At 43.8% G+C, this 15,418-nt stretch overlaps 1 protein-coding gene across 8 annotated transcripts in view; it reads right to left on the bottom strand.

Moving 5' to 3' along the window:
- Positions 1–3,728: 3,728 nt before the first annotated feature.
- Positions 3,729–15,418, bottom strand: part of FAM169A (family with sequence similarity 169 member A) — a 168,054-nt gene continuing 156,364 nt past the window's right edge. For all 8 annotated transcript variants that reach the window (XM_077287471.1, XM_077287476.1, XM_077287500.1 and 5 more), the window contains exon 13: positions 3,729–4,410. In XM_077287471.1, the coding sequence (XP_077143586.1) occupies positions 3,877–4,410 (534 nt within the window). In that variant the 3' untranslated portion in view covers positions 3,729–3,876. The remainder of the gene's footprint in view (positions 4,411–15,418) is intronic.

The raw sequence follows: 15,418 nt of genomic DNA, 5'->3' as shown, positions 1-15,418 counted from the left end.
ATATCACTAAAAGTTTCTTTTAGTGAAAAAAATCTTATGCGTAACAGTTAAAGCTAAATCTATGATTTCATAAAACCATCTTGGTAATGTTAAACACAATTGCATTGATCTCCAGGTTTTTGCTACCTTATCTGAGAGCTGCATAATGTAGGAAAAGAGGACCTGAACCCAATGATGTATCACTTAGATTACTGGGTGCAGCAGTTGTGAGACAATCAGAGTTATAAGATGTGGTGGAGCTCAGAAAGCCGCCCTCATCCACACCACAGCTTTCTGTGTATATTGTATATTGACAGTGAGCTGCTAATCAGAAGAGAGGGTGGATCGGACCAGGACTCACATGCACTATGGTCCCAGCAGTGATAATCTCCTGGTGATAAAACTTTCACTGTATGGAAACATCAGCACCCGCACACAGCATGATATCCTTGAAATCTGTATCTCAGCATCTATCGCCGTTTCAGATTACATAGCTAAAATCTGTTGACAGGTTCCCTTTAAAAACTCATGAAATAAAAAAAAAAACGCTATCAAATCTACAAAAGGGAGAAAAAAGCAACAAAAACTGCAAGCAGACTGTCGTTTCATATTTTCGTACAATGGCAGAAAAAAAACTGGGCGGGGGTATTGTTTTTGCACATTGAAACATGGCTTTAGGACATGGTTCAGCAGGAAGTTTCTGTTTTGAAGAGCGCAGCAGCATCTTTTATCGTTTGCTGCCTGTGAGATCCACTGTGGCATAAACTGACACGATTTCAGCTCTGCAGCTCCAGTGAATTTACGCTGGATTTAATCCTCAGCTTTTTAATTGGATTCACAATGATGGTGCTGGAATATGCAGTGGAGTATCAGCTATATATTTGCCTGGTGGAAATGTGGCCTAAAATATGGATTGTGGGGAAAACTTGAGGGCTGCATTTGATCTACACATTTCTTTTACACCACAGCTAAAACCGGGCTGATGTGATGCAGTTTTCATTCTGATTGCACCGAAAAGCAGTTTGGTGGCTGCGCTGCCTCCACATGTTGTAACAATGCAGGTTTTTTGCCGCAATTAGGGCAAAAATTTACCACTTTGCTGCGGTCTTCAAAAAAAGCGACCAAAACGTTCCGATTTTACTGCAATCACTGTGAAGAAACGCAATGTGGCTGCAATGTATAAACACAGCCTTAGCCTTATGCAACTTGACAGAATCCAACTTCTTTCACTGTGCCTTGAATGAGTATTCATGCCCCATGGACTTCAAAGTATTTTATTGGGCATTTATGTGATACTAGCTACTTTGTGATGGTTTATTTACTTAGTGTAAAGAAAATGATACAAGGTTTTCTATTTAAAAAATATTAATCTGAAAATTGTAACGTGCACTTGCATTCAGCCCCTGGAGGCAATACTTTGTAGGACCACCTTTTGCTGAAATTACTGCTGCAGGTCTTTTAGGGTCTGTCTCTACCAGCTTTGCACATCTAGAGGTGATATTTTTGCCCATTTTTTTTGCACACTCCCTCTAGCTCAGTGAGATTGGATGGAGTAGTCTGTAAACAGTCATTTTCTCGACTTGCCACAGATTCTCAATGGGATGCAGGTCTGGACTGTGACTGTGCCATTCACACAGGAATATGATTTGATCTAAACCATCCACTGTAGCTCTGGCAGTATGTTTAGAGTCGTTGTCCTGCTGGAAGGTGACCTACGCACCAGTCTCAAGTCTTTTCAGTTTCTAACAGGTTTTCCCCAAGAATTAGCATGTATTTAACACTATCCATCTTCCCATCAACTCTGTCCAGCTTCCCTGCCCCTGCTGAAGAAAAGCATCCCACACAGAATGATGCTGCCACCAGTATGCTTGACGGTGGGGATAGTGTTTTCAGGATGATGTGCAGTGTTAGTTTTCCGTCACACATAGTGTTTTGCATTTAGACCAAAAAAGTTCTACTTTGGTCTCATCTGACCAGGCATCTTCTTGCACTTTCTACCTGTGTCTCTACATTGCTTTTTTTCAAGCTGGAAACTCGTACTTCTTCCTTTCAAAACTGACTTCTTTCTTGCCACTGAGATCTGTGGAGTGTACAACTAATTAATATTTGTGGACAGATTCTCCCCCTGAGCTGTGGATCTTGCAGGTACTCTAGAGTGACCACGGGCTTCTTGTCTAATTAGTGTTGTCCTTGCTTGAAATGTCCATTTAGGTGGACGGCCATGTCTTTATCGGTTTGCAGTTGTGCCATACTCCTTCCATTTTTGGATGATGGATTGAACAGTGATCCGTGAGATTTTTAGAACTGGGTCTATTGTTTTTATAACCTAACCCTGCTTAGCTCTTCTTCACAACTTATCCCTGACCTGTCTGGTGTGTTCCTTGATTTTCCTGATGCTGTTTGATCTGTAATGTTCTCAAACAAACCTCAGAGACCTTCACAGAACAGCTGTAGTTATACTGAGAATAAAGCACACACAGGTGGACTCAATTTACTAAGTATGTGATTTCTGGAGGCAGTTGGTCATTTATTTAGGGATTTCAGACTACAAATGCACGTCGCGATTTTCAGACTCGTGTTTTTTAAATATTTAGAAAACCATGCATTTTTTCCTTTAGGCTGTGTGCACACGTTGCGTTTTTTTCGCTTTTCGCTATAAAAACGCATAAAAAATGCATAAATTAAGCATCTCATTTAGAATGCATTACGCAATTTTTGTGCACATGATGCAATTTTTCCACTAAAAAAACGCATCACGGTAAAAAACGCAGCATGTTCATTAATTTTGCGGATTTTTCACGTTTTTCCCGCTATTTAATGCATTGGGAAGCTCCGGAAAAGAACGCGTCCAGAAACGCGGAAAAAACGCATGCGGATTTCTTGCAGAAAATGTCCGGTTTTGCTCAGGAAATTTCTGCAAGAAATCCTGAACGTGTGCACATAGCCTTACACGTCACAAATATCTGCTACTTTGTGTTGGCATTGTGCCTAATATACCCAAAATATACATTTACTTTTGTAGGTGTAATATGGAAACGTTCATGGGGTATGAATACTTTTTCAAGGCACTGTAGGTGCAATCAATTTACAAGCAGAACATCAGCGTTTTGGTCACAGAGCAGCTGCAAAGTGTCATCTCAGCCTGAGGGAATCTAAAGTGGTGCAGCCTGGAAATTACTCGATCAGCCTCATATTTCACTTGTAGCAGGGCTAGGCCACGTTCACATGTTCAGAATTTCCTAAGTATTTTACCTCAGTATTTATAAGCCAAAATCAGGTGCTGAAAAGTATAATAGAAACACCTCAAAACTTCTGGATTTTTCACCCACTCCAAGTTTTGGCTTACAAATACTGAGGTAAAAAACTCACCAAATACTGAACATGTGAACGTGGCCTTACATCTCGTTTACCAGCAATGGAGTTTCTGCTAATCGGGGATGTAACTCCCTTTTCCTGTCTGTATGACCTATGCCTCTTAATGAGACCTTGTATTTCCAAAATACAGGATGAACTGGAAAAACGTATTGGTGGTGTGGTATTAAAGTCAGGAATATACAATTTCGGGGAAATAGAAATATTCAAAAGTGGCTTTACTTCAATAAAGTGGAAAATGTCGCCATTACCATGGACAATTCACAGGTTTCCATCACGTAACTCTTGTGCTCTTTGCTAGATTCTTACAATTCAGTGCCAATGTGTAAGAAACATGGGACTCGGGTAAAACACAAAAAAAACACAAATCAGAAAAATAACATGAACCAGAAAACTTTAAAATTGAACAGATACAAATGTCTGTGACCTATGTAGCACAACTTTTTAGAACTTAAAAAAAACTATATTATTGTGTCTTACAAATAGTGTGTGAAGGAGCACAGGTACATTGCATACTACCATCAGCTACGCTGATAACTTGGCTCTTCGCTTGGGTGGTCCTTTGTAGGCCCTGGCCTTCCTGCGCAGACCACGTCTTCTTTCTGCTCTGGGGACCTCTGTTTCCACTTCTTCTGAACTGCTGTCACCACTTCTCTCTGTATTTTTCTGGGCTGACTGATTGGTCTCCACAGACCCTTCAGACTGTTCTCCAGAAATGCTCCTCTGTCCGTCAGATTGTTTCTGCAACACTACGTCCTGAAGTTCCACCACAAGATGAGGACCTTGCCGGAGAAGAGGCAATGTTTCTGCAGAAACGTGAACTGTTGTTTGATTGATGTCCAGGATGGATGTTTCATCAGTGGTTGGACACGCATCTGTAGGATTACCGTCAGTGTCGCCAGGAAGACCATTATCTGTTGTGTCTTCACCTGGTAGACATGCCTCAGTGGATTTTGCTGCCATTTTCTCTTTGAGTTCCTCATCTTGTATTTCTGTTTCTTCTACTTCGGTTATTACATTTTCTTGTGAGAAAGTGTTCTGGTCGTCTGGCTTATGGACCTGTAAAGTATCATACAAAGCAAAGTTACAGGGGCCACTTCATGTATAGACCTCATCAAGTATGTCTTTCTCATTCATTCACACAAGTTTGGTAAATTGGCTCTACAGTTTTAGGAATGTAGACATGTTAAGCCTGATGAATGTAGTCAACTCCTGTACACATACGTATAAAGGAAAGCATGGCATTAGTTGGCACTCTATGGATGTACAGAATGCTCTTTGTGGTAATATTTTTCTGAATGTTTCCATATGGTCTTAGTATAGGGTAAAATATTTAAGTATAAGTTCCTTAGTGTTCTTAATCGGTTGTGGAGCATCAAAAATGTGCCAGGAACACCCAGACCAGGGTCTGCAGCTGCAGAGAAATGTGCATCTGCCAGAGCAGAGAACAGGCGCTTGGTCTCTCTATTAAGAAGGCATTACCATTGCAGCCTGATTATACAACGCTGTATATAGGAGATGCACATAGGCAGTAGGTCAAATAAGTATTGAACATATCATCAATTTTCTAAGTAAATATATTTCTAATGGTGCTATTGACATGAAATTCTCCCAAGATGTCGGTAACAACCCATCGAATCCATACAAAGCAATCAAACCATAGATGTTCATAAATTATGTGTAATAATGAGAAATGACGCAGGGAAAAAGTATTGAACACATGAACAAAGAGAGGTGTGAAAGTCATGACACACAGGCTCTCCATGTATGTGTTGTGACTGTCACACAACAGCGACACATGCAGCTGCGGAACTGAACATCTGATTATCGGGAGCGCTCCAGGTATCCGGGTTCCCCGAAGCAGCTTATTCGGTAAACACTGTAGCTTGCCGAATAAGGATGGAGCTGACGATGTTCGCTCATCTCTAGTCATGACACCAGCTGAAATCCATCAGTAATGGAATAGACCAGTAATGGTCAGGTGTAGTGATGAGCGAGTACACTCGTTGCTCGGGTTTTCCCGAGCACGCTCAGGTGGTCTCTGAGTATTTGCCGCATGATTTACAGCTGCTAGCCAGCCTGAGTACATGTGGGGGTTGCCTGGTTGCTAGGGAATCCCCACATGTATTGAGCCTATCTAGCAGTCGTAAATCATGCAGCTGCATGGACAAAAACTAAATCTCCGAGCACTCACAAATACTCAGAGACCACTCGAGCATGCTCGGGAAAACCCAATCAACGAGTATACTCGCTCATCACAAGTCAGGTGCAGTCCAATTTTTTCATGGACCCATAACTTGCATTGCCATTATGATCAGATCAAAATTCAACATGTCTGCATGATTTTCCACCCACTAATCACTCAGCAAAAATTCATGGAAATGTGAATGCTCCATAGACGATCTTTGGTATGAGTTCTACCCATGAAAAACAGACAGCACTTGTACGCGAAAATCGGACATTTGAATTGGAGCTAACACTAGTTCTGCTTTATGGATCCATACCATAAGGAATCATTATAGTCTTTTGTGGCTTCAGAGACAAACCATCAGTGAGTGGAATTGACAACATCTGTCGTCCATGTAGAGTAGATGTGTGCACTGCAAGCACCAACTAGACTCCATGCAGGGGTGGGCTGTGTCATACAGCCAGCACCAACGTCTCCGATAACAACAGTTTACTCGGTTAAATGCAACTGTCAATTGTGACAACAGCATTTCAGAGGCTGGAGATGGGTGGGTGTGACCTTTCCGATGTACATCCAACCCTACCCCCCAACAACATCTCTGCAACAGGATTGTGGGATCTTCATGTCATTGTCATGGTGGCCAGGGTCAGGAGCCTACTGAAAGCCCCAGTGTCTGCCATGTTTGTGCACCTAAATAGGTTGGCAATTTTATAATAATGAAAGTCATCACAGTTTCCTAAAGGGGAGCAATAAAAACTTTGGAAAAAAAAACTATACCTAAGCTAGTGTGTGTATGTATGTGTATATATATATATATATATATATATATATATATATATATAATGTACACACGCTGTCAAAATTGTTGGTACTCCTTGCTTAATGACAGAAAAACCCACAATGGTCACAGAAATAACTTGAATTTGACAAAATAAAAAAAATTGTATGAGAATTAACAAATTAAAGTGAGACATTGCTTTTGAACCATGCTTCCACAGAATTTAAAAAATAAAATAAAACTCATGAAATAGGCCTGGACAGAAATGATTGTACCCTTAACTTAATATTTTGTTGCACAACCTTTTGAGGCAATCAAACGATTCCTGTAACTGTCAATGAGACTTCTGCACCTCTCGACAGGTATTTTGGCCCACTCCTCAAGAGCACACTGCTCCAGTTGTATCGTGTTTGAAGGTTGCCTTTTCCAGATGGCATGTTTCAGCTCTTTCCAAAAATGCTCAATACGATTTAGGCCAGGGCTAATAGGTACGGAAAGTATTCAGACCCCTTTAAATTTTTAACTCTTTGTTTCATTGCAGCCATTTGGTAAATTCAAAAAAGTTCGTTTTTTTCACATTAATATACACTCTGCACCTCATGTTGACTGAAAAAAAAACAGAAATGTAGAAATTTTTGCAAATTTAATTAAAAAAAAGTGAAATATCACATGGTCATAACTTGTATTTAGACCCTTTGCTCAGACACTCATATTTAAGTCACATGTCCATATCCTTGTGATCCTCGAGATGGTTCTACTCCTTCATTGGAGTCCAGCTGTGTTTAATTAAACTGATAGGACTTGATTTGGAAAGGCACACACCTGTCTATATAAGACCTAACAGCTCACAGTGCATGTCAGACCAAATGAGAATCATGAGGTCAAAGGAACTGGCCAAGGGGCTCAGAGACAGAATTGTGGCAAGGCACACATCTGGCCAAAGTTACAACAGAATTTCTGCTGTACTTAAGGTTCCTAAAGGACAGTGGCCTCCATAATCCTTAAATGGAAGACGTTTGGGACCACCAGAAGTCTTCCTAGACCTGGCCGTCCAGCCAAACTGAGCAATCGTGGGAGAAGAGCCGGGCAGCACGGTGGCGCAGTGGTTAGCACAGCAGCCTTGCAGCGCTGGAGTCCTGGGTTCTAATCCCACCTTGGACAACATCTGCAAAGAGTTTGTATGTTCTCTCCGTGTTTGCGTGGGTTTCCTCCGGGCACTCCGGTTTCCTCCCACATTTCAAAGACATACTGATAGGTAATTTAGATTGTGAGCCCCATCGGGGACAGCGATGACAATGTGTGCAAACTGTAAAGCGCTGCGTAATATGTTAGCGCTATATAAAAATAAAGATTATTATTTATTATTATTGATGAGAGAGGTAAAGAAGCACCCCAAGATCACTGTGGCTGAGCTCCAGAGATGCAGTAGGGAGATGGGAGAAAGTTCCACAAAGTCAACTATCTCTGCAGCCCTCCACCAGTCAGGCCTTTATGTCAGAGTGGCCTGACGGAAACCTCTCCTCAGTGAAAGACATATGAAAGCCGGCATAGAGTTTGTTAAAATGCACATGAAGGACTCCCAGACTATGAGAAATAAGATTCTCTGGTCTAATGATACAAAGATAGACGTTTTTGGTGATAATTCTAAGCGGTATGTGTGGAGAAAACCAGGCACTGCTCAACACCTGCCAAATACAGTCCCAACAGTGAAACATGGTGGTGGCAGCATCATGCTATGAGGGTGTTTTTCAGCTGCAGGGACAGGACGACTGGTTGTCATTGAAGGAAACATGAATGTGGCCAAGTACAGAGATATCCTGGAAGAAAACCTCTTCCAGAGTGCTCTGGACCTCAGACTTGGCCCAAGAAGACTCTGTGAAGAAACCAGATTGCATCTTAATTTCCCAGACAACCATGTTTTTGAAAACCAAAAAGAACTGACTTTATATCTGTATATTGGCTTGTGAATTTATGTGTTTATGTCTGGTGGGTCAAGAAGACAAACTTGCAAACTGATATACTATCTAACATACTGTGTAAGTCTGTAATAGTGACTGTACATAGTGTGTGTTTAGCTTTTATTGATGTGTGCTGATATGCTAATAGTGCATTATATTCTGGAGCCAACTTGTTGACTTCGAAAGCAGAAAGGGAAAGACTGTGCAAATAGATTGAATGGTCAAGTAGTGCTACTTGATCCCATCACCATTGTTTACCTTATATTGATATTGGACTGAAGGACACTGGGTAAATCTAAAAATAGCTTACAGGCCTCAATTATAAAAGAGACTTATTTTCTTCTGGTGGGGGAAATCTTCAGGATCTCAGTCGAGGGTACGTCGGACCCAGCTGAAGACCACAGGACTGCTCTCGGATATCTCCCTACGCTTGTCGTTACCTCCTCTGCATGCATACCACAGATGGAGTAGCGACCCTGGGAGCTCTGACGCAACATCTACCATTATCTCGGCGAATGAGCGGAAGGGTGAGGCCCTGTAATGTGCACCATCTTGGGGTAATTGGTGAGATTGTTCCGTTTGCTATTGGGTGTTTTACCTTAACCCTGTGTTGTCTGTGTAGTATATTGCCCACTGGGAGATAGAGCGGGCGTTCAGTGGTATGAGCCGTGGTCCATGCAGTCTTGCTAAAGACAGCTGGGCCAGCAGACGAGAGCACCCACTGACCCCGTTTCTCCACAGATGCTTCTACTCAATACTGAGCAAAAGGTCTGAATGCTTATGACCGTGTGATATTTCAGTTTTTCTTTTTTAATACATTTGCAAAAATGTCTACATTTCTGTTTTTTTCCAGTTAAGATGGGGTGCAGAGTGTACATTTAAATGAGAGAAAATGAACTTTTTTGAATTTACCAAATGGTTGCCATGGAACAAAGAGTGAAAATGTAAAGGGGTCTGAATACTTTCCATACTCATTGTATGTCTGCCTGAGTATCTGCTGTCTGAGTTAAGAAGATGTAAAAAAATGCATCACATATAGTGAATGATAAAAGCAAGAAGAATATAGAAATGACATAATCTTTTTTATTTTTTGAGTCTTTACCTGGATAGGAGATGATAAAGTCGTAAGGACTCCATAATGGTGATGACAAAAACTACTGCTGGTACTGCAGAAAGCAAATAAAAATGGAGGAAGAATTGAAAGCAGAGGAAGGCACACTGGGACTCAGGCCTGGGGTCCTACGTACCGAGGACGGCCTGGGGTCCTACGTACCGAGGATGGTCAGAGCACCATGTACGGAGAACGGTCTGCGGCACTACATACAGAGGACGGTCGGGGGCACTACATACCGAGAACGATCGGTGCACTACATACCGAGGACGGCCTGGGGCACTACATACAGAGAATGGTCTGGGACACTACATACCGAGAACGGTCGGGGCCACTGCATACAGAGGACGGTCGGGGGCACTACATACCGAGAACGATCGGTGCACTACATACCGAGGACGGCCTGGGGCACTACATACAGAGAACGGTCTGGGGCACTACATACCGAGAATGGTCGTGGCCACTACATACGGAGGACGGTCTGGGGAACTGCATACCGAAAAGGGTCGGGGGTACTACATAACGAGGACGGTCAGGGACACTACATACGGAGGACGGTCTGGGGCATACATACCGAGAAGGGTCGGGGGCACTACATACCGATGACGGTCTGGGGCACTACATACCGAGAAGGGTCGGGGGCACTACATACAGAGAACGGTCTGGGGCACTACATACCGAGAAGGGTCAGGGGCACTACATACCGATGACGGTCGGGGGCACTACATACCGAGAAGGGTCGGGGGCACTACTGTTATGACCCTAATGGCAGAGGGTCTCAAAAGTACATACCAAGTCTGCAAACACAAAAAACCAGCTAATAGGGCAGTGGTAACTGGGCTGACCATATATCTAATCCTAGCACCACAAATAGCAGCAGCCGGGGAACGTGCCTACGTTGGTTCTAGACGTCTCGCGCCAGCCGGAGAACTAACTAACCCTAGAAGGGAAAAGATAGACCTTTCTTGCCTCCAGAGGAAAGACCCCAAAAGTTGGATACAAGCCCCCAACAAATAATAACGGTGAGGTAAGGAGAAAAGACAAACGTAAGAATGAACTAGATATTTAGCAAAGAGAGGCCCACTGACTAATAGCAGAATATAGTAAGATGACTTATACGGTCAGCAAAAACCCTATCAAAATTTCCACGCTGGATATTCAAGAACCCCCGAACCGTCTAACGGCCCGGGGGGAGAACACTAGCACCCTAGAGCTTCCAGCAAAATCAGGAATCACATTTAGTACAAGCTGGACAAAAAATAAGAGCAATGCAAATAACCAAAAAACAAGGAAGCAGGACTTAGCTTAATTTTGCAAGATCCAGGACCAGCAGACAGGAGCAAACAGAAAGGAACTGATTACAACGATGCCAGGCACAGGACTGAGAATCCAGGAAGTTTATATAGCAACACCCCTGGACTAACGACCCAGGTGGGTGCCAAACTGAGAGAAGACAATCCCAGAGTCATATCACTAGTGACCACAAGAGACAGCCAAAAAAGTCTAATTCACAACAGTACCCCCCCTTTAAGGAGGGGTCACCGAACCCTCACCAAGACCACCAGGGCGATCAGGATGAGCAGCGTGAAAGGCACGAACTAAATGGGCCGCATGCACAACAGAGGCAACCACCCAGGAATTATCCTCCTGACCATAGCCCTTCCACTTGACCAGATACTGAAGCCTCCGCCTGGAGAGACGAGAATCCAAGATCTTCTCCACCACGTACTCCAACTCGCCCTCAACCAACACCGGAGCAGGAGGCTCAACAGAAGGAACCACAGGTACAACGTACCGCCGCAACAAAGACCTATGGAACACGTTGTGAATGGCAAACGACACCGGAAGATCCAAGCGAAAGGACACAGGGTTAAGGATTTCCAATATCTTGTAAGGACCGATGAAGCGAGGCTTAAATTTAGGAGAGGAGACCTTCATAGGAACAAATCGAGAAGACAGCCATACCAAATCCCCAACACGAAGTCGGGGACCCACACTGCGGCGGCGGTTGGCAAAACGCTGAGCCTTCTCCTGTGACAACTTTAAATTGTCCACCACATGATTCCAGATCTGCTGCAACCTATCCACCACAGAATCTACCCCAGGACAGTCAGAAGGCTCCACATGTCCCGAGGAAAAACGAGGATGGAAACCAGAGTTGCAAAAAAATGGCGAAACCAAAGTAGCGGAACTAGCCCGATTATTAAGGGCAAACTCAGCCAACGGCAAGAAGGTCACCCAATCATCCTGATCTGCAGAAACAAAACACCTCAAATAAGCCTCCAGAGTCTGATTAGTTCGCTCCGTTTGTCCATTAGTCTGAGGATGAAAGGCAGATGAAAACGACAAATCAATGCCCATCTTAGCACAAAAGGATCGCCAGAACCTGGAAACAAACTGGGATCCTCTGTCAGACACAATATTCTCAGGAATGCCGTGCAAACGAACCACATTCTGAAAGAACAAAGGAACCAGATCGGAAGAGGAAGGCAGCTTAGGCAAAGATACCAAATGGACCATCTTGGAAAAGCGATCACATACCACCCAGATGACAGACATACCCTGAGACACCGGAAGATCTGAAATGAAATCCATGGAAATGTGTGTCCAAGGCCTCTTCGGGACAGGCAAGGGCAAGAGCAACCCGCTGGCACGAGAACAGCAAGGCTTAGCTCGAGCACAAGTCCCACAGGACTGCACAAATGACCGCACATCCCGTGACAAGGAAGGCCACCAAAAGGACCTAGCCACCAGATCTCTGGTGCCAAAAATTCTCGGATGCCCTGCCAACACCGAGGAATGAACCTCGGAAATGACTCTGCTGGTCCACTTATCAGGAACAAACAGTCTGTCAGGTGGACAAGAGTCAGGTCTACCAGCCTGAAATCTCTGCAACACACGTCGCAAATCCGGAGAAATGCCTGACAAGATAACTCCCTCTTTGAGAATACCAACTGGTTCTGCGACTCCAGGAGAGTCAGGCACAAAGCTCCTTGAAAGAGCATCAGCCTTCACATTCTTTGAACCTGGTAAATACGAGACCACAAAGTCAAAACGGGAGAAAAACAATGACAAACGGGCCTGTCTAGGATTCAGGCGTTTAGCAGACTCGAGATACATCAGATTTTTGTGATCAGTCAAGACCACCACACGATGCTTAGCACCCTCGAGCCAATGACGCCACTCCTCAAATGCCCACTTCATGGCTAACAACTCCCGATTGCCAACATCATAATTCCGCTCAGCAGGCGAAAACTTCCTAGAGAAAAAAGCACATGGTCTCATTACAGAGCAACCAGGGCCTCTCTGCGACAAAACGGCCCCTGCCCCAATCTCAGAAGCATCCACTTCAACCTGAAAGGGAAGTGAGACATCAGGCTGGCACAAAACAGGCGCCGAAGTAAACCGGCGCTTCAACTCTTGAAAAGCTTCCACGGCTGCAGGAGCCCAGTTAGCAACATCAGAACCTTTCTTGGTCATATCCGTCAAAGGTTTAACAACGCTAGAAAAATTAGCGATAAAACGACGGTAGAAGTTAGCAAAACCCAAGAACTTCTGAAGACTCTTAACTGACGTGGGTTGAGTCCAATCATGAATAGCTCGGACCTTGACTGGGTCCATCTCCACCGCAGAAGGGGAAAAAATAAAACCCAAAAAGGGAACCTTCTGTACTCCAAAGAGACACTTTGAGCCCTTAACAAACAAAGCATTCTCACGCAAAACCTGAAACACCATCCTGACCTGCTCTACATGCGAGTCCCAATCATCAGAAAAAAACAGAATATCATCCAGATAAACAATCATAAATTTATCCAGATACTTCCGGAAAATATCATGCATAAAGGACTGAAACACTGAAGGAGCATTAGAGAGCCCGAAAGGCATCACCAAGTACTCAAAATGACCTTCGGGCGTATTAAATGCAGTTTTCCATTCATCTCCTTGCTTAATGCGCACAAGGTTGTACGCACCACGAAGATCTATCTTGGTGAACCACTTGGCACCTTTAATCCGGGCAAACAAGTCCGACAACAGAGGCAAAGGATACTGAAATTTAACAGTGATTTTATTCAGAAGCCGATAGTCAATACAAGGTCTCAAAGATCCGTCCTTCTTGGCCACAAAAAAGAATCCCGCACCAAGAGGGGAAGAGGATGGACGGATATGCCCCTTCTCCAGAGATTCCTTGATATACGAACGCATTGCGGTATGCTCAGGTACAGACAGATTAAATAATCTTCCCTTAGGAAATTTACTACCTGGAATCAAATCTATAGCGCAGTCACAGTCCCTATGAGGAGGAAGAGCACTGGACCTGGACTCGCTGAATACATCCTGGTAATCAGACAAATACTCAGGAACTTCCGAAGGAGTAGAGGAAGCAATAGACACCGGCGGGGAATCACCATGAATTCCCTGACAGCCCCAACTTGACACAGACATTGCCTTCCAATCCAAGACTGGATTATGGGTCTGTAACCATGGCAGACCCAAAATGACCAAATCATGCATTTTATGCAGAACAAGAAAACGAATCACCTCCCGATGTTCAGGAGTCATGCACATGGTTACCTGTGTCCAAAACTGCGGTTTATTTTCCGCCAATGGCGTAGCATCAATACCTCTAAGAGGGATAGGATTTACCAACGGCTCAAGAACAAAACCACAGCGCTTGGCAAACGACAGATCCATAAGACTCAGGGCAGCACCTGAATCCACAAATGCCATAACAGGGTAGGAGGACAATGAGCAAATTAAAGTCACAGACAAAATAAATTTAGGTTGCAAATTACCAATGGCGACAGGACTAACAACCCTAGTTAGGCGTTTAGAGCATGCTGATATAACATGTGTAGAATCACCACAGTAAAAACACAACCCATTCTGACGTCTATGATTTTTCCGTTCATTTCTAGTCTGAATTCTACCACATTGCATTAAATCAGGTGTTTGTTCAGACAACACCACCAGAGGATTCGCGGCTTTGCGCTCCCGCAAACGCCGGTCAATTTGAATAGCCAGCGCCATGGAATCATTCAGACCTGTAGGAATGGAGAAACCCACCATCACATTCTTAATGGCTTCAGAAAGGCCATTTCTGAAATTTGGGCCAGAGCACACTCATTCCACTGAGTAAGCACGGACCATTTCCGAAATTTTTGGCAATACACTTCAGCTTCATCCTGACCCTGAGAAATAGCCAGCAAGGCTTTTTCTGCCTGAATTTCAAGATTGGGTTCCTCGTAAAGCAATCCGAGCGCCAGAAAAAACGCATCAATATTTGCCAATGCCGGATCTCCTGGCGCTAGCGAGAAGGCCCAATCCTGAGGGTCGCCCCGTAAGAAAGAGATAACAATTTTCACTTGCTGAGCTGAGTCTCCAGACGAACGGGGTCTCAGAGATAGAAACAATTTACAATTATTCCTGAAATTCCTAAACTTAAATCGGTCTCCAGAGAACAGTTCAGGAATAGGTATTTTAGGTTCAGACATTGGACTACTGGTAACAAAATCTTGTATGCCCTGCACACGAGCAGCAAGCTGATCCACACTTGTAATCAAAGTCTGGACATTCATGTCTGCAGTAAGCACAAGCCACTCAGAGGTAAAGGGGAGGAAAAAAGAGAGGAAAGAAAAAAAAAAAAAAAAAACTCAGACTTTCCTTTCTTGTAATCCCACTTCTGCAATGCATTAAACATTCAACCTTGGCCTGGCATACTGTTATGACCCCAATGGCAGAGGGTCTCAAAAGTACATACCAAGTCTGCAAACACAAAAAACCAGCTAATAGGGCAGTGGTAACTGGGCTGACCATATATCTAATCCTAGCACCACAAATAGCAGCAGCCGGGGAACGTGCCTACGTTGGTTCTAGACGTCTCGCGCCAGCCGGAGAACTAACTAACCCTAGAAGGGAAAAGATAGACCTTTCTTGCCTCCAGAGGAAAGACCCCAAAAGTTGGATACAAGCCCCCAACAAATAATAACGGTGAGGTAAGGAGAAAAGACAAACGTAAGAATGAACTAGATATT

Source organism: Ranitomeya variabilis, chromosome 1 (genome assembly GCF_051348905.1).
Source record: "Ranitomeya variabilis isolate aRanVar5 chromosome 1, aRanVar5.hap1, whole genome shotgun sequence".
In the NCBI taxonomy this organism is placed as follows: domain Eukaryota; kingdom Metazoa; phylum Chordata; class Amphibia; order Anura; family Dendrobatidae; genus Ranitomeya; species Ranitomeya variabilis.
Note: the sequence above shows the minus strand (reverse complement) of the source record. Positions and strands in the feature narration are given on the sequence as shown.